The following is a 19626-nucleotide window of genomic DNA, read 5'->3' as shown; positions in this document are numbered from 1 at the left end:
AAGCCAACTGTTGGCCAAATCTTTGTGAGGTAACATAATGTATTGTTCTTGCTTCTCCTATATGAAGAAAGAGGTATATATCCTTTCCTTTTCTGTGTCAAAATGCACGCATGCTTCAGTAACAAAAAGCTAGGTTTAATTAACGCTCTGTATGCCCCAATCAAAACTGCTAGCGAACTTTTTGGCTGTGGGTACTCCATGCATGCTTTCTTAAAAATAACTTTGGATTTTTCTATTTCTTTTGGTATACAGCAGGTTGAGCCAACTATTCCAAAACGTCAATGATCTGTATAATACAAAGTTGACATCACGATAACAGAACTATAGATATGAAAGCCCTGAAAATATAGAATGGAAGATTTCGAAAATACAGAACTATAGCTGCCCCTTGTGATGTATAAATGTGGGTCAATTTCTCAAGGAAAAGAAAAGAGTGTGGCGGTATCGATTGAAGTGCGAATGAATTGTCTTTTTTCTTTGTTATATGTTAATGCATGCCGTGCAACCAAGGATGCAATATTATATTTTAGATCATGTAATTAATTACGATAGCATACCATTCTAGCTCATTTATCCTCCCAAATTCGTTACGCAAAATGCCGTTCTAGTTAATATTATCGACTTTTCACAGTTTCATGTTTCCCAACACATGCTATTTTACACTCATATCAGAGATTGACCCTATATAAATTCCAACCAAATAAAGATTAACTATGCTAAGGTAAAGTTTGATCCATATCTTTCAAATAAATTTGGAATACCTATGTTAGTTTTGTACTTTTGCTACATAAATCAAAAGATGCAGACCAGCTTCTCAAACAGCAGGGAGGCGGCATGGTTTTTATTACAGATCCGTAAACCAAATAAAAATATTTTTTCTCGGAAATGACAAATGAACCGTATGAAAATGAATCATGGCAGCATTCTTCTGAGAACCAAGCTACCTAGATGGACCAGTCCATGTTGCCATCATCTGGTGTCTCCTATAAGTCTTTCTTACATAGTGAGTCCATGTTGCCTTCATCTGGTGAACAACTTGCTGCTCGAATAAGCGAGCCATCGCGAGTGGCCACTAGGTCCCAACTAGTCACACATAGTAGTACAATATATCTGATTTTTGTGTACTTATTTTCATGTTCTATTTACTACGTGCACGGAACAATGTGTTGTATTGTACCGTAATATACTGATGGTCGTCATCCGTGAATTCAGAGTGTTGGACATGAGAAATAGTGGCAAAATACTACTTTGTCAGATTAACTAATTCTCCGTCTATTACATGGCCTAATAACTAGTGACAAAATATTAAATCGCCACAGTTTCCTCCCATTTAGTTGAGAGTGCCATCTCACAGAGGTCTTATCCATTGAGCTCCCATATACTCATACCGTAGTGTATCATTCAATATGACGTCGATGATGATGATTTCTTACTTTTTTTCTCATGGAATTATCTTCAGGTTGGTTGCACAGGCAACGTGAATATTTTTTGAGCAAGTAAAGCATGATAAATTTTGAAAAGAACCCTTCGATTTTCGTGTCTCTCTTACGCTAAATTCTTGTGTATAGTGTGTTTGACCGTCAGCAATTTTAATTAAACTAGCTTGTTTCTTTTTTAATTCCCTTCCATATGTTTGTGGACCCTTTGGGTATGCCAAAAGCCCAGAACGTTAGCACTTGGGCTGCTTAGGTAGCATACCATATGGCCCAACAACATTTTAGCGTATTTGGAAAGGGAAACGAAAAGAACAGAGAAACCAAAAATCCTTCTCATTTCTTCCCCTGCGCCCGAATCGCGCCCCTGTTCTTCCCGATTCTGAAGCATCAACATCGTCCTCCGCCATGGTAACGAACACCCATCCCATCGTCACAGTTCTTTCATTGACCCATTCTTGTTCCTCACCTTGGTTCAATCTGCCTCGCCGGCGCAGATCCGGTTCATCCTGCTGCAAAACCGGCAGGGGAAGACGCGGCTGGCCAAGTACTACGTCCCGCTCGAGGACTCGGAGAAGCACAAGGTCGAGTACGAGGTGAGCGGTGAGCCTGCTGGGCAAGAAAGATTTGATCTTGGTGCTGGGCTCCAGCTTTGAATTGGGCATTGCTGATCCCGTGGTGATTTTTTCTTGGTTCTTGGTTGATGTGAATCCAGGTGCATCGGCTCGTGGTCAACCGGGACCCCAACTTCACCAACTTCGTCGAGGTGGGTAGTTCGCGCTCTTGCTTTCGTTGTCAGAAAACATAAGTGTTGTGTCCTTGATCTGATTAAAGGCAAGATCAAATCTTGCTTGCTGTTGAGTTAAAATACGTGAGTTAGGTCATATGCTTTAGCTTTTAGATTGTGAAAAGCAGAACAATCTGCAACCTGGGGGGGGGCAGAATGTTGGATTGTAACAATTTGTCTCTTTGGACTGTTGCAATTTAGGATGAGAAATCTGCTTGTTTATTTCAGCTCGAGATTATAAAACCTACAATTCACAACTCCAAGCTGGAACTAACAGGACCTTAGGATGGAGATGTAGGTTAGTATGTGAATATCTGACAGATGAGGTTGTTTACTATCCATGAATTATTTTGGGGATGCATTACCTTCATGCCAATTTTTATTTGTTGTCATGTAATCATCCATTCATCTCTTGGCTGCTCCCTCTTTTATTCTTACAGTAAAGATCCCCCTACGACACTAAAAACCTATCCATAATTAACTTCCAGAAACTCATGATTAGATATCTAATATGACCATGAAAGAGAAGCAAGATCAACCACTCTGCTGACTGATTTGAAATAGAGAAGAAGATCTGTACTGTAGATATTACAAGTGCCTCTTTAGGATATGTTTTCAAGATTTATCACTAAGAGTACTGCTCAATATTGGTATTGTATGATAAACTTATATATCCTAAATCTCTAAAATTTCTCTTTTAGTAGTGTTCAATTTCTAAAACACTGCTAGATGAAGATGGGTTTTGCATACTATATTTTCTATTTGTATATCAGTGTGATAGCCAGTTGTGTAGCTTCCTTCAATTACGTTATTCCCCTTGTAACTAATGGTGGGACTTCTCTTTCAGTTCCGTACACACAAAGTCATCTACAGGAGATATGCAGGTCTTTTTTTCTCAATCTGCATGGATATCACTGACAATGAGTTGGCATATTTGGAATGTATCCATTTGTTTGTCGAGATATTGGACCATTTCTTCAGCAATGTTTGTGAACTTGATTTAGTATTTAACTTCCACAAGGTAACTGCTATCTCACTTGGCTAATCTAGCAATCTGCAATATTTTTGAAGTACTGATCATATCACATCTTATATTTAAATAAAGATTAATTTCTATTTGAGTGTTCTCAACAAGTTCATTGTTAACCAAATTTCCGTGTGTTTTAACTAGTGCTACTGTATTCTGCTTAAGTTTTTCTTTTTTCAGCATTACTTGTGTTTACATTTGGTCTGTTATGCAGTTTAAATAACTGTTCGAAAGAGTTTCCTTTGTCAACTGACAGAAATTTAATATGTTAGGGTTAAATATTTTCTTAGCCAGTCAATTTTTTTATGACCAAATTCATGCCTATGTGCTAGCACTTATTTGGTGTTGCTTTTGTTTACTTGTCATCTGTTACTCGCTAAGATGTTATAGAACTGAATGTAGATGATAGAAGGGGCCATTGGAAAACTGCAAACGATATAATATATTACTCCTGCATACTCCATGTATTTGAACCTAACAATCTTTAGTTACTTTATCCCAGTTTCCCAATACTCTAGTACTATGTTTATCACCATTTTTTATGTGTCAATAAATAGATAACGCCTTCAGGTTATCAAATGATAATCTTTAAACGTGTGTTTACACCATGCCTATTGTATTCAATAAACAATTACCTATGCATAGGGAGGTAGCATTTATGGAAATTTCCAGTATTTACACTGCCTAGTGTACTCCTATTCAGTAAACGATTACCTATGCATTGGGAGGTTGCATATATGGAAATCTCCAAAGTTGTGCTCAATATTGTCAAAACTCAAAATTGTAGTTGCATTAGACATTAAAAAAGAAATCTTCAAATCTTAGAAGTGAGAACAGTCTACTTGAAACTGATTTGAAAATAAACATTGTGAACTTTATGTTTGCTACAATTAAGGTCAAATTTGACTGCTTATCGTTCTAATTTTTTGTCTTTATGAAAAGAAACTAAAGTATCTAACTGTCGTTGATTTTGCTAGACCTTCTAACTTTTTGATAAATTGTTCTTGTAGCCGAAATTCGTTTGCATATTTGCTTTTTGACCTTTTTGGCTGTGTGCTATAGGTCTACTTGATATTGGATGAGTTTATTCTTGCTGGAGAGCTTCAAGAAACAAGCAAAAGGGTACTACCTTTTCCCATCATAATACATATTGCTGTCACCTATGCATTATTTGTACCAGCAATATTGATGGAAGCTTCCATTGTTTTCCCAGCATATGATGTAACAGAATATAATTAGAAAATCAATTAGCAATTTCTTAAGTTAGTGAGAAGTCAAAGGTACAATATAACTTTTTCTTGAACATAGGAGTTCTGGAATGATAAAAGGATTTCCTTTATGCACCTACTATCCTATCTTTAACTGAGATCAGTTGAATGCATATCATGAGTATTGTCAGTTTGCATGGAGTCAAGCTAAATGGGCTTCTACAAAATGGTGCTCTTCGGACTACAAACATTTCTCAGTTTTTCTAAATCTTGTCGCCCTTAATTTGTTTTGGTGTCAAAACATAAGATCATTCACTGTACTTGATAAATCACCCATCTCTCTCTCTCTGGTTATTTCTCTCTCTAGTTATACCCGCACCATTTGCGATTCTCCCAGACAGCTCTAGGTTAAATGAACTTTTATTTCCCATCTCACAATGAATTCATTGGGATGCAAGTTTTGTTTGTTCTGGGTCAGCCTGTCACCGCCGCTCGGCCACCCACCCACGCCTCCTCCTGCTCCTTCCCCGCTGCTCATCGCTCCCTTGCCGTCACCGCCGCCCGGCCACCCGCCCGTGCCTCCTCCTGCTCCTTCCCCATCGCTCGTCGCTCCCTTGCCGTCACCTCCGCCCGCCCACCTGTCCGTGCCTCCTACTGCTCCAGCGGCTGCGCGGCCTGTCCAGACAGAGGCCCGCACATCTGTTAAAGCACTATTTAGGGTGGTGCTGCGCTGCTGGAGCTCGCCGCTGGCGGGCCGCCACGGCTGCCGGAGCGTGCCTCTGGACGGCCCGCGCGGCCGCTAGAGAGGGAGAGGATGAGCCGCGGCAGCCAAAGTTGGCTGCTATATATATATATATATATATATATATATATATATATATATATATATATATATATATATATATATATATATATAGAGAGAGAGAGAGAGAGAGAGAGTGTGCCGGAGGTTGGGGAAGAAGACGACCGACATCCATTCATGGAACAGACGAACAGGAAAGATAAGGTTAGTTCTTTTTTCCTTTGCCCCTTTCCTTTTCTAATAATTATAGAACATATGAATATATGAGTTTATGACACATAACCGGGTGTTTTTACTAGGTCTGTCAGATGTGGATATTTATCTTCACTATTTTACTGCCGACCTCTTAGACTGTTACTTCCTCAAACTTCGAAATAACGTTTCCTAAAACTTGTAACGGCACTGATAGTAGAATTCTATTGAAATGTCACTTAAAGTACAGAGTTCAATCCTTTTTTTTTGAAAAGGCAGCTTCATACTAATTACTATAAAGGTCATTACAAAGGATAGCCCGGATTGCATCCGGAGCTTCATTACACCAAACAGATTCAGAGAATTGATCTGCTAGCCTAGCCATTACATGAGCTGCCTCATTGCAACTTCGACGAATATACATAAAAGAGAATGTAACCTCTCTTACTAAGTTTTTTATATCACATATGATAGCACCAACTTCAGATCTGTCTAGATTTTGTGATTGTAACTTCTTGATGATATTATGACAGTCTGATGCAACAACAATATGTTGAAGATTTTTTTCCTTCGCAAAAATAACAGCACATCGGACTGCCATAGCTTCAGCCATCTCAGGATCTTTAATCCTATGCATCACCTTGCAAAAGGCCATTTTGAAAACCCCATCGTGATCGCGGATTACTACACCCACGCCAATACGAGATGGATTTTTAAAAAGAGCAGCATCCACATTGAGCATCAACCAACCAATCGGCGGTGGAGTCCATCTAGATACAGAGAAATTAGACTCACACCTTTGATTTTTTGGTTGTGTCACGTGTAACAGAAACATCTCTATGTAAGCTACTGCTCGTTGTGCAATGGATTGGGGATGCATCATATTCTCACCATTTCTAACTGCATTTCTTGACTCCCAAATGTGCCATACTGTGATTGCAAAAACTGTTGCTTCATGATCCTCTGCGGCCTCTAAAAAATCAAAAAGCCAATGTCTAATATTAGCAGAAGCATGCATCTTATAATTTATATTGAAACACTTTCGTACTTGGCGCCATATCTCAGAAGCAAATTGACACATAAAAAACACATGTTCCACGGTTTCTTCTCGCCCACAAAAGCAGCACGCATCAAAATCAAGGATATGTCTTTTTTTAAGTTGCGACCCGGTTGGCAGACAGTCATGAGCCATTCTCCATAATACTATTTTCATTTTAGGTGGTGCTTGAATTGCCCATAGACGTTTCCAGGACTTAGAGATTTTACTTTGATCAGATGTTTCACCTCTACCATTTTCACCCAAAAAGACATGGAAGCTTTCTAGCCTTGCTAAAAAGTAAGCTGATTTAACCGTGTAGATACCTGACTTAGTGTGTAGCCAAGCTGGGAAATCCTCACAAGGCGTATGGCACAGAGGTATCTGCAAAATCTTTTCAGCATCATCTTCATTGAAACAAGCTCGAACCATCTCTTCATTCCAGCTGCCAGCTGCTCCATCTATAAGAGAATACACATTTGAATTATCAGATATGGAGACAATTGGTTTAAGCATGCTGGAATCATTAACCCAGTAGTCTCTAGTTATTCGAATTGTTCTCCCATCTCCAACTCTCCATATGATACCCTTCATTAAAAGTTCCTTACCATACATGATGCTGCGCCATGTGAAAGATGAACTTCGGGGCTGAGACGCATCCCAAAAAGAACAACAAGGAAAGTAGCGCCCTTTGAGCACTCTCGCACAAAGCGAATTAGGAACAGTTAGAATTCTCCAAGCTTGTTTGCCCAACATAGCTTGATTAAAAATTTGCATATCTCGAAACCCCATGCCACCCATGGCTTTAGGGGCGGTCAGCCATTCCCATGAACGCCAGTGCATCTTTTTCTTACCCTCTTCAATGCCCCACCAATGATTCGAGATTGTTGTCCTCATCTTATCACAAATTGCAGCTGGCAGGCGGAAACAGCTCATAACATATATTGGGATTGCTTGAATGACTGATTTAAACATAACCTCCTTACCAGCCCTTGAAAGGGGGCGATCATTCCAGCCTCTTATTTTCCTCCACATACGTTCAGGTAAGAAATTGAAAGTGCTTGTAGGAGATCTCCCCACCCAAGACGGCATGCCCAAATAATTTGCTTGCACAACTACATTACGGACATTGATATATGATTTAACTCTGTCCTTAACTTGTTCCGGACATTTGTCACCAAAGAAAAGTGATGATTTCTGAAAATTAATCCGTTGGCCTGTTCCTTCACTGTACAAGTGCAACACCTCATTAAGAGCTTGAAGGTTCTTCATATCACCTCTAATGAAAAAAAATACTATCGTCTGCAAAAAGGAGGTGAGATATTGCTGGTCCAGTTCTCCCATTTTTTACACCGTTTATTTTACCTTCAGCTTCTTTTTTCTTCATTAAGCAAGATAGGCCTTCCGCACATAAGAGAAAAAGGTATGGACTGATGGGATCTCCTTGCCTCAATCCCCTTGTTGGAATAAAATGCTCTGAGAGTTCACCATTAACTCGTATAGCATATCGCACCTTTGTCACACATTTCATTACAGTTTGGATCCATCCATCAGCAAAACCCATCTTACTTAAAACTCCCTGAAGATATTTCCATTCGACCCGGTCATAAGCCTTCATCATATCTATTTTCAAAGCAAAGAAAGGGGTGTTGGCCTTTTGTTTACGAATGGTATGCACGCATTCATAAGCAACTAAAATGGTATGCATGCATTCATAAGCAACTAAAACATTATCTGTAATAAGCCTGCCTGGGACAAAAGCACTTTGCTCTTCAGAAATAATAAACGGAAGGAAATTTTTTAGTCTATTAGCAAGGACCTTTGATGCAATTTTATAAAGCACATTGCATAGACTAATTGGACGAAAATTATTCAACCTCTCAGGTTTTGATATTTTAGGAATTAAAACAATAGTTGTGTCACAGAGACCATCTGGGATAGCATCACCTTGTAGAAAATCCCTAACAGCTGTGCAGATATCAGCCTGTAAAAAATCCCAATGGCGTTGGTAAAACAACGCCGGGAAGCCATCAGGACCAGGCGCCTTGGTCGGTCCCATCTGGAACAGAGCTTCACGTATCTCCTCATCTGTATAGGGTTTACATAACATTTCATTGATGCTTTGGTCTATTTTGCACGGGATGGCCTCAAGAATATCATCTATATGGTCACAACGTTCTGCAGAAAATAAAGTTGTATAGAAATCACGGACCATACCTTTAAGCTCCTCTCTGTCTTCACACCTTGTACCATCTTCTCTCAATAGATATGAAATTCTATTAGTTTTTCTTTTGGCAGAGGCTCTGGCATGAAAAAATGAAGTGTTTCGGTCACCCGCTTGGAGCCAATCCACTCTAGAACGTTGGCGAGCCATAATTTCTTCACATTCAAATAAGTCACATAGCTTTCGTTCAATTCTCCTCTCTTCAACTGAAAAAGCTGGTGTGGCACTTGAGGAACGAAGCATCGCCAACTGTCGTTCAAGTTTTTTTATTTCCTTCCGGATAGACCCAAAAGTTCTTGAGCTCCAGTGTTTTAAAGAGGTCGCCATTCTGCTTAGGTTTGACCAAAATGATTGGAGATTTCTAGGCCCCTCAAAATCCTCTTTCCATTTCTTTTCAACAATATCATTATAATCTGGTGCTCTTGCCCACATTGCTTCATATTTGAAATTGTTATCAAAGGAACTCCTATCATTATACTGAGAATCTCGATTAATTGATACAAGAATGGCATAATGATCTGAAGTTGATGTGATGACATTTTCAACATGATAATCTTCAAAGAGTTGGATAAAATGACCATTTGCCACTGCTCTGTCTAAGCGTACTTTCACATTGTCACTTCCAACCTGCCTATTATTCCAGGTGTACTTTGGCCCAGAAAAGCCTAAATCAGATAATTCACAGTCTTCAAGGCAATCCCTAAATAACCTCATTTGCTGCTCCCCTCTTTCCCCTCTGCTCAGATGTTCATCGCTGCTCAGGACTTCATTAAAATCCCCGGCACAGAGCCAAGGTCCAGACCACTGGGAACGAACAAAGCGCAAAAGATCCCAAAAATTATGGCGCAATTCAGACCTCAGCTCACCATAGACAAAAGAAGCTCTCCATAATTGATTTGCTTCTGAACCTATAGTAACATCTATAATATTTGGAGAATAATGCTTCAGAGAAACTATACATTCCTGAACCCAAAATAAAGCCAAACCTCCACTTTTTCCTTCACTACTAACTGCAAAACAGCCATGGAACCCCAGAGACCACATAAATTTCCTCACTTTGGTATCCCTCATTTTAGTTTCCGATAAAAACAGGAGGGAGGGACGATATCGCTTCACCAAATGACGAAGCTCACCAACTGTCGAGTCCGTCCCTAAACCTCGACAGTTCCAACATAAGAGATTCATGGCTTTCGGCGGGGCTGGGTCCCAGCCACCGCTGATATACTCAGTGTGGGTTCATACTCCTTCCTCTACCTCTTAACTTGTCCATTCACTACTTCATATGGTTCATCATCTTCGTAAGCCGCTCTAGTATAAGGTGGTCCAGTTGGCTGGACCGCCACTAAGGCCATTTCCATAGAGCCAGCACCATTAGTATCTTCCATTATTAAATCTTTCTCCCCTTGTTCAGAACTTTGAAAAGGCTTTCTTTTTTTCCCTTGGCCTGAAGAGTTACAGCTATTTTCCTGAGATATTTCTTTTCTTATGCAAATTGGGATATCGTGCTTTGGACTATCATTCAAGATTGCCCCCTCTATGTTATTCATTCTGCTGGGAAGTGTATCCTCGCCCCCTTTATCATCATTACTATGACTTTCATTCTGTTCTCTTGGAACACCAGTACCAAAAGTCTGGTTGTAAGATGATTTTGTAATTGAACGTGTTGGCTCTGATCCCTGCCCATTATCTGTGTTGTTTTTCCCTATTGAAGCAGAGCCTTGGCTGTTCATGTCAACAAAAAAGTTTTTCTTTCTATCAACCTGAGCTCGTAAGTCGGTACTGCTGTCTTGCGGCTGATATCGCCGTCTTCGAACAAACAAAACGGAACGGAATAGTTGTGACGGAACCGCCAAATTAAAACTCTAATTAAGCGTAATGACCGTCATTTGAATACATCGGGCTCATTAGCTTAACGGCTTAATTTGGCGATCCTTTCTCAACCCACGGCCCGATCGAAACAACACCGGTAGTCCCATGCGAAGGTGGGCGCAGATGGTACAAGCACAACATAATACTTGAAAATACAAACACTATAGGGGGACGAAACGTTAGGTTTTACAACCCGAGTTCAAATATACACATAATTTACAAAAGTTGCATAATTTACAAACTTTACATCCGAGGTACTGAAATTCAAATAGACTATCCTACAACTACTCTAGCCTTCAAAAGCCCTGACTAACCATGACCGGTCAGACCGGCCCGCGCAACAACAGAAAGGCTGAACACTCTGCCCACGAGTGTACATCCCGACAAAGCCCTAGTCTAAGGGTCTCGCTCCTCGACCTGCCACCCCTCTGCATCCCGGCGGATGAACTTGACACAATAGGGGCAGAAGTCGACGTCCAGGTGTCCTGTAATAATAAATGTGGCAACAAACCCTGAGTATTCTAATACTCAGCAAGGCTTACCCGACCAGTGGGTATAACTTAGCCCACATATCTAGACATGCAAGGCTCTCTGGCTGGTGGATGTTTTGCATAAAAGCATCTAAGGTTGAATTCTTACTTTCAATATTTTAGCCACAAGTTCTATATAGAAAGACTCTCATCTAATGTTGGCATATCTACACAATCATGTTGGAGCATTACAATAATGATTCAAAATAATTTCATCATTTACCACTAACATCTCTAGTTCATTTCTACGAGGTGACAAAGATATCAAGGCCCTCATAACCACGAGACACGGCGAATCGATCCGATTTAACCTTGCAAGGTGGACCTAACCAACACGGCACGTATAATCCCCGTCGGACCACACGCACCAACCCTCCCCCTCCCCGCCTCGAACTACAGGACCGCCCCACCATCATATGGTCAGCCGAGCTCAACATGAGACCACCAAAGGTAATACATGCATCCCCAATTCTCTGCGACTACTCGACTACCCCAGAAGGTGAGATGGAGTCCTGTACTTTCGAAGCAAGGCAGTACTAGGCTTACCGGTTTCGACTACCTCCTACTCCCGGCATGTGGTTAGTACAATTCAATCCCCGATCAGCACTGCCACAACGACCGGTCCTTAACCGACACAGACGGGACTAAGACACCCAGGAACCCTGTCCTGCTGCCATACCTATGTCTCCTCATCATTTCCCGTCCTGTCTAAATTCTCCATTTATTCAATATCAAACTCACAACTCAAGTACTGGAATATGAATACATCTTATATCTTGCGAGTAACTGAAAATTACTCGACTTCTAAACATCCTATATCTCGCGAGCGCAGGAGACCACTTGTCTTCTACCGCAAACATTAAGCATAGCACTACTACCGTCCTATACATACTAGTATATCTCAGGGAATCCTAGGGATCATGCAACTAGGGTTCCAAACAATTCCTGAACTTAATGCACAAGTATTAAAGACATATATAGGTGTCATAACTTAAAATAATAGGATGTGCACCAGGGCTTGCCTTGCGTCTGCTGCTCAACACTGGGGTGAGTTGGGCCTTGGGCCGACTCCCCGCGAACCTCCTCCTGCGGGGCTTGCCCCTGCGGCTCCTGTGGCTCCGCAACCACCTCGTACACGGCTCCCTCGGCGGCATCGGCTACACATATGCAATGATATGAGAATGTATGCAAAATAATTTGAAACTTTGAAATTAACCCCAACCTATCATAATTACTATTAACCGAATAACCCAACGCCCATAACTCTGCAGAACCCGGAATATCCGGAGCATCCGGATTCCCAAACCCGGAGTATCCGGGTCTAAACCCGGAGTTTCCGGGACGACATTTCTAGAGAATCCGGGATAATACCCGGAGTATCCGAGTTTGGCACAACTTTCGCCCCCAAAACTGAAACTCTGATTTCTAGCGAAACCAACCTTCAAAAATCGAATCCCACCTAGACCCTAGTAGATTGATTCATAAGAAGATGATTGACCGGAGGAAATCGATTCAAACCCCCTAGAACACGGGACTTGCCTAACCCTAGCTTATTTACCTTGGGGGAAAGCTCTTCCTTGCACCAAGGGCTTGAACCCAAGCCGTCCAGGGATGGAGCACGCGGGATAGATGATCCACTACCCAAGTGAAGCTCCCGTGGGCCTTGGATCAAGGGTAGAGGGAGGGTTTTGGGTCTCTAGGGTTTGGGGTGAGAGAGAGCACGGGAGAGAGTGAGAGAGAGCACGAGAGAGAGAGTGAGAGAGAGTTTATAACGTTTGGAAACAGTAAAAGGACCAAAACAAGAGATATAAAGTTCCAGGCTCGGAGTATCCGGAAGAATATCCGGAGTATCCGGGTAAATCTGGAATTTCCGGATTCATACCCGGAGTATCCGGGTTCCGCTGGCTCCAGGATTTGAAATCGAGTTTTTAGTTGATTTGCGACTCGACTTGTAACCGAGAGAATTTGGTCACTAGTTAGCTAGTTAAACCCAAGTTTAACACTTAGGTGTTACAGTCTTTCCCCCAAAAAGAAATCTCATCCCGAGATTTAATGGATGTGCTAGATTGAGGAAAATGGAACTTGGTGAGTACCTTGATACATTTGTAACAATTCCGGACATTTAGACCGAATGAAGTCCTCCGTCTCCCAAGTAGCCTCTCGCTCGGAGTGATTACTCCACTGAACCTTATAAAAATTGCTGGTTTGATTCCGAGTAACCCGAGTCTTGAAATCAACAATTTTTATTGGTTGCTCCGGATAGACAAGATCGGGCTCTAGTTGCAATTTCTCGATGCCAACCATCTTTTCTGGAACACGGAGGCACTTTCGGAGCTGGGAGACATGGAAAATATTATGAACCGCGGATAAGTGAGCAGGAAGCTCTAGGCGGTATGCCACTGGTCCACACTGCTCACTAATAAGAAAAGGCCTAACATAGCGAGGTGCGAGCTTTCCCTTCACACCGAATCGTTGAACCCCTTTCATTGGAGATACCTACAGATAGACATGATCCCCCACTTGAAACAGGATAGATTGACGCTTCTTGTCGGCGTAACTCTTTTGTTGGGATTGAGCAATCTTCAAATTTTCCTGAATAACCCGAACCAGCTCTTCTGCTTCGTTTACCATATCGGGCCCAAAGAAAGTTCTCTCCCCAGCTTCTGACCAATTCAATGGCATTCTGCATTTCCGTCCATATAAGGCCTCAAATGGAGCCATCTTGATGCTTTCTTGATAACTATTGTTATAAGCAAACTCGGCCAATGGTAAGCACTCATCCCTTTTTTGATTATAGGTGAGCACACATGCTCTAAGCATGTCCTCCAATATCTGATTTATCCTTTATGTCTGGCCGTCGGTCTGTGGATGATAAGCCGAACTGCGGAGGAGCTGAGTGCCGAGGGCCGCGTGAAAATGCTCCCAGAATCGGGCAATGAACTGAGCACCCCGGTCTGAAATGATTGTCTTTGGAATTCCATGCAGACTCACAATATGATCCAGATATAACTGGGCATATTGCTTTGTCGTATGTGTGGTCTTTACCGGCAGAAAATGCGCGGTTTTAGTGAGACGATACACAATAACACATATCGAATCATACCCCTTGGAGGTTTTGGGTAAGCCGACAATGAAATCCATACTGATGTCCTCTCACTTCCAGGAGGGAATACTCAGGGGCTGCAAAGGGCCGGCTGGTCTCAAGTGGTTCACCTTAACCCTCCGACCGGTGTCACACTCGGACACATATTTCGCGATTTCCCGTTTCATCCTGGTCCACCAGAACCGCTGCTTGAGGTCTTGATACATTTTGTTACTACCCGGGTGAATGGAATACCTAGAAAGGTGAGCCTCATCAAAAATCTGCTTCCGAAGTTCCAAATCCTTAGGTACTACCAGCCGATTCTTAAACCATAACACACCCTCGCCATCAAGCTGAAAACATGCCACACGAGGGTCACTTTCCCTGAGCCTTTGCCTAATCTTTTCCATGCCAATATTATTTCTCTGAGCAGCAATAATTTGATCCCGCAGTGTTGGAGTGAGGGTAATATTGGTAAGTGTACCCTCAGCTACTATAGCCAGATTCAACTTCTCCATCTCTTGGCATAGAGTTGCATGCATAGGTGTTGCTGAGGTGCAATTGCAACTTGCCTTTCTGCTCAATGCATCTGCCACAACATTGGCCTTACCCAGTTGATAATGAATTTCCAGATCATAACCTTTAATCAATTCCAACCACCGTCTCTGGCGCAAGTTCAGCTCATTCTGAGTAAAGATATACTTGAGGCTCTTGTGGTCGGAGTATATATGCACAGGATTACCCAGAAGATAATGACGCCAGATCTTTAGTGCATGTACCACTGCTGCTAATTCCAAATCATGAGTGGCATAATTCTCTTCGTGTCGCCTAAGTGCTCTGGAAGCATAAGCAATCACCCGCTGATCTTGCATAAGGATGGAGCCGAGGCCCATACCTGATGCATCACAATAAACATCGAAGGGTCGAGTGATATCTGGCTGAGCTAGAACAGGGGCTGACGTTAAAAGCTTTCTTAAAGTCTGGAAAGCCTGATCACACTGGTTATCCCAAACAAACTCGAGTTGATGCTATAGGTTTTTCTTTTCAAAATTGAGTCTGATATCGAGTCTGATGAGGAACACCTCGAGTGAAAAAACTGATCAATATAGGTTTTTTTTTTCAAAATTTGTCTGTTCTTATGTAGCGAAGATCCTGTGTTTATCATAATTGCATGGTTCCTTCTGTTGATGCTATTTTCCCTTTGGTGCGACCAGCTTTTAAAAAAAAACAATCTGACACTGTTCTTAAGATACGTTAAAAGCTTCCACACGGACCTGGGAAGAATTACTGGGAACCAGGCCAGATGTATTATATTGTCGGACAAGTCGATTTCACCTTCTGAAGCTACTTGTCTTGTGTCAAAGACTACTCGGCATTGCTCTTCTGACTGAAGAATGAAGTCTGATAGAGCAGTGCAGCCGCCGTGTTCATTCGATGGCGGCGGGGGTATACTCGTCGACGACAGCCGGCGCAACCTGCAGGGACCTCCGAGTGTCATCGTGCCCTGTGCCGGGGATGCCGGCCGGCATGTCGCGGCGAGGCCACATCCTTGCCATGCGTGGCGCGGTCGTCGCCCTAGTTGGAGCCTTGGAGGCCAGTGCCTGCACCTCTAACTACTCCGGTGGCCGATGCAACACATGCGCGTTGGCCTCCGGGAAGCAGGTATGCGGGCAGGGGCGGACGGTATTGCTCGAGTGAAGTCTGCTCCATCAGTGGTCTGAATTTTCAGTTGCAACCAATTGTGGTCCGTCAGAGGAATTTAATAGTGAGCCGCGGCATGGTACTCAAGTTCTGATGATGGGCGTCGTCGTCTTCTCTTGTCCTGACTCCTGAGCCATCGAGCGTGACGAGCAGAGCTCGAGCCGCCGGAACAGCATGCGTGCGTGCGGAGGTCTGGTCTAGAGATAAACATTCGGCACTGACATGGGCGGTATGCCTTCGTCCTGGCCGACCTGGCCTCTCGCAGTCGCTGCACCAATCGCACGAACGTGTTTGGCTTGTTAGCTGTCGACTTTGCCGCAGATGGCGCAGCACCATGGACGCAGGCGGCCGGGAGCGAGGATACGGAGGCGGGCAGCGGCGGGAACGCGGCGGCGGCGTGCCGAGCCGGGGCACCGAGCGGAGGCGGCGCTTGTGGACGGTGTTGCGGGGGTCGGGGGTGGACGGTATTTCAATTACCGTCCACCCCTTGGGTTCTGTGGGCAGTTCGATCCGACATGTGCGGCCAAGATTCGACAAGGTCGCGGTCTGACTTGGTCGTTTCCAGTCTCGTCGGGCGCATGGCGCCAGGATGGCGAGCGGTGGAGCTCGGCGGCGCCCACGCTGCTCCAGGACGCCGGCAGTGCCGGCGCTGCTGCATCCTTCGGCAGACGCCGGGGCGGGGCATCGTCCTACGAAGAAGACAGGCTCTGCTCGATCTTCATCTTGACTGTGTCGTGCGCGGACACGCCGGCATGCAGCAGCATCCGAAGCCGCCATAGAGACGCGAGCTCCTCAGCACGGTCTCCATGGCTGAGGTGCGACGATTGCTGTCTTGGAAGGAGACAGCCTCGCTCGCTGTGCCGCTGAATCAGACGCCTGGCTGGGTCCTACGATCTCTAGCCACCAGAGCAAAACACCGATGAGCACCGTCGCGTCGGGACCGGAGTTGTGCACGAATGAGTGGTACAGGACGGCGTCGGCGAGGCCGCGGCGCGATATTCGCTCGTGTTGGACGGCAATGGAGAGGTCGGTGCCCGTGGCTGTACCTACTCCATTGCCGATGCAGCCAGGTAGGCCATGGACGGCGTCGGCCTCCGGGATCAAGTATTCGGATGGAACACGATGATGCTCGGGCGAACCGAGGTACGAGCCACTTCCCTCGCGTTCACAGCTGCGCACGTTCTGGGGGAAGACGAATGCGAGGTGCGCGCGCGAGAACCATGTCCGCCATGCGCCCATGCCCAGCCAGCATGGGTCATCGAGACCGTTCGGTCAGACATGTGCGGCACGGATTTGATAGGGTCGCAGTCTGACTTGGTCTTTACTGGTCTCGAGAGCCGGACGGAGGTCGGGCGCAGCGCAATGCGCCAGCATGGCGAGCGGCGGAGCTCTACAGCGGCTAAGCTGCTCGAGCACGCCGGCAGGGCAGTGCAGCCGCCGCGTAATTTCGATGTTATCCCGGCCGGGGGTATAGTCGACGACGACAGCCGGCGCAACCGGCAACGACCTCTGCGCGTCTTCGTGCCCTGCGCCGGGGATGCCGGCCGGCATGCCGCGGCGTCCGAGGCAGCCATAAAGTAAACCATGGAGCTCGCCTGTTTTGCAGAGGCTGTGACTGGACCACACGTCCAGGAACGCACTCCTCAGGGCGGTCTCCATGGCTTCGACGTCCGCGCCATTGGTTGGGGATGCTGGGCGGGCCCTCGTTGGCTGCCGGCGTGTTTCCGTGTACTGGAGGCGCCAGGCGGCGGCGACCTAGGGGGCAGGGCTCCATGTCCGGCGCGCCGCCTATTCATCGACCGGCGCTCCACGCCCCGCCGCAAGCCCTCAAGCTGCTGAATCATTTCCGACGGTGAGCGACAGAAAACTTCTGAATTCTAATTGTTGTGCAAATCGATTTCGCACCTGCTTCAGTCGTTTCAGAATTCAGATTGTTCAGCATTATGCCAAAGGCTTCCATCAACGTTCTGCAGGCTGAAGAACCTGCATCCATCTCACTGGTGGTCAGTAGATGACATGACATAGCTGCTATTAATCTGGAGCTGTCGGGAGCGCTTCAGTGGATAGCGCTTCAGTCGCCGAAGTGGTCGTAGCCATAGAGCTGTAGTGCCAGCGGCTGGAGGAACTGGACAGGCGGCAGGCAGGCGCCCTGCCCGCTGCGGCGAACAACGGATGAGCCGCAGTTCCATGCCTTGGAGCGCCGCGCTTCCGGACACGGCGCTCCGGTGCGATTCCAGCGAGCCCACGGCGACTACGGATCACCGGTCCTGGGTCCGATGACCACCGTCGGTGAAGGGTGAGCGCCGTGCTTCAATTCGAACCTCACGCGGTCGGCGGCGACCTTGCAGCTCTCCGAGGGGTGTCCGCCTGCCCGGCAGCGAAGAAGGTCGCCACCAGCCAGTACTACAGGCGCGGGAACCGCACTCGGCATCTCCCCCCCAAATCCCGCTCAGATCCCATCCCACCCTCCCGCGCCACTCCCGCCTCGCGCGCCCTGTCTCTTCTGCTTGCGCGCCGCCGGTCCGGCTCCTCCCGCTTAGGGCGGCTGTTGCTCGGGGCAGACCCCACCGCGCTGGGCAGACGGAGACTGCTGCTGGGCCTTCTCTTCTCTTGCATGTGCAGCACAGATGACGAGATGTGAATCCAGTGGTGATTTTTTCTTGGTTCTTGGTTGATGTGAATCCAGGTGCATCGGCTCGTGGTCAACCGGGACCCCAACTTCACCAACTTCGTCGAGGTGGGTAGTTCGCGCTCTTGCTTTCGTTGTCAGAAAACATAAGTGTTGTGTCCTTGATCTGATTAAAGGCAAGATCAAATCTTGCTTGCTGTTGAGTTAAAATACGTGAGTTAGGTCATATGCTTTAGCTTTTAGATTGTGAAAAGCACAGATGACGAGATGTACCTGAGACACGGCGACCTTCTTTCAGTGCTGCACCTACGAGGGCCCTGCTCAGGCTCCTTCCTGCTCGGCGACAAAACGTAGCTCCAGGCCTCGATCTTGCGCCAACGCGCCTGCTCGCGGCGGCGTCGACGCGTGCTAGCGGCAACGTCCACGCACTAGGGCCCACTTTTAAATATAGAGAGTAAAGATACAGAGTCTTTTGGTTTACCCCACCCTGTTGTAAGCTTTCTATTTTTTTAAGTACCCCTAAATCTTCAATTCTAGCTAAAATTATACGTGAGCTGTTAGAGTGCTCTTAGGGTCGATCCCCGCCGTGTCTATTTATCGCAGAAGGTACTGTTTATCTTCTACCTCCAGCCAGGGGAGCGGGGAGTGCCCGCCGGCGAGCTAGGGGAGGGGGGAGAGCAGGGTGTGGCCGGCGAGGGTGGTTGGTGGGGGGAGCGGCTGCCGGCAAGGTCGCCGGCGCCCAGGGTGGTGGAGGGCAGCGGCGGCCTTAGGATCCGAGGTTGTTGGGGGTGGCGGCGGAGGGCTCCATGTCCACCGGACTTAGAAGAGAAGGTGGTGGAGGGAGGAATCGACCGGCGGTGGGCGGTGGTGTGTGGGCGGGCGACGCGGCGGAGCGCCGCCGGCCGGGGTGGTGGGCGCCAGCTGCCGGGCCAGGTCCCCGGGCGGGGGTATGGCGCCGGAGAGGTTAGGGGAGGGCGGGGATGCGCCGGCGGTGGTTGGTGGGCGGCCGGCGCGGCGGTGAGAGCCGCCGGCCGAGGCAGAGGACGAAGGTGCGGGGGCGGAGGACGCGGGGCGGGGCGGGGCGGGGCGGGGTGCCTTCTGCAATG

The 19626-nt window shown here is 46.0% G+C and overlaps 2 protein-coding genes across 2 annotated transcripts; one reads left to right on the top strand and one right to left on the bottom strand.

Annotated features, from left to right (window-relative positions):
* The first annotated feature begins 1703 nt into the window (after window positions 1–1703).
* LOC120666658 (AP-2 complex subunit sigma-like) lies at window positions 1704–5275 on the top strand. Its single transcript, XM_039946557.1, has 6 exons — window positions 1704–1844; window positions 1931–2029; window positions 2149–2199; window positions 3068–3241; window positions 4310–4369; window positions 4914–5275. Exons 1-6 carry the CDS (start codon window positions 1842–1844, stop codon window positions 5256–5258), a joined length of 732 nt encoding a protein of 243 aa, XP_039802491.1. The 5' UTR covers window positions 1704–1841; the 3' UTR covers window positions 5259–5275.
* A 476-nt stretch (window positions 5276–5751) lies between these two features.
* LOC120666657 lies at window positions 5752–9920 on the bottom strand. The gene is made up of 6 exons (XM_039946556.1): window positions 8703–9920; window positions 8433–8573; window positions 7851–8108; window positions 7094–7713; window positions 6812–6946; window positions 5752–6421 (listed from the first exon to the last, which is right to left on the bottom strand). The coding sequence occupies exons 1-4, from the start codon at window positions 9892–9894 to the stop codon at window positions 7601–7603; spliced, it is 1704 nt and encodes a 567-aa protein (XP_039802490.1). The 5' UTR covers window positions 9895–9920; the 3' UTR covers window positions 5752–6421; window positions 6812–6946; window positions 7094–7600.
* Window positions 9921–19626: the final 9706 nt, after the last annotated feature.

The sequence above is a fragment of the Panicum virgatum genome, chromosome 3N (assembly GCF_016808335.1).
Source record: "Panicum virgatum strain AP13 chromosome 3N, P.virgatum_v5, whole genome shotgun sequence".
NCBI lineage: Eukaryota > Viridiplantae > Streptophyta > Magnoliopsida > Poales > Poaceae > Panicum > Panicum virgatum.
Note: the sequence above shows the minus strand (reverse complement) of the source record. Positions and strands in the feature narration are given on the sequence as shown.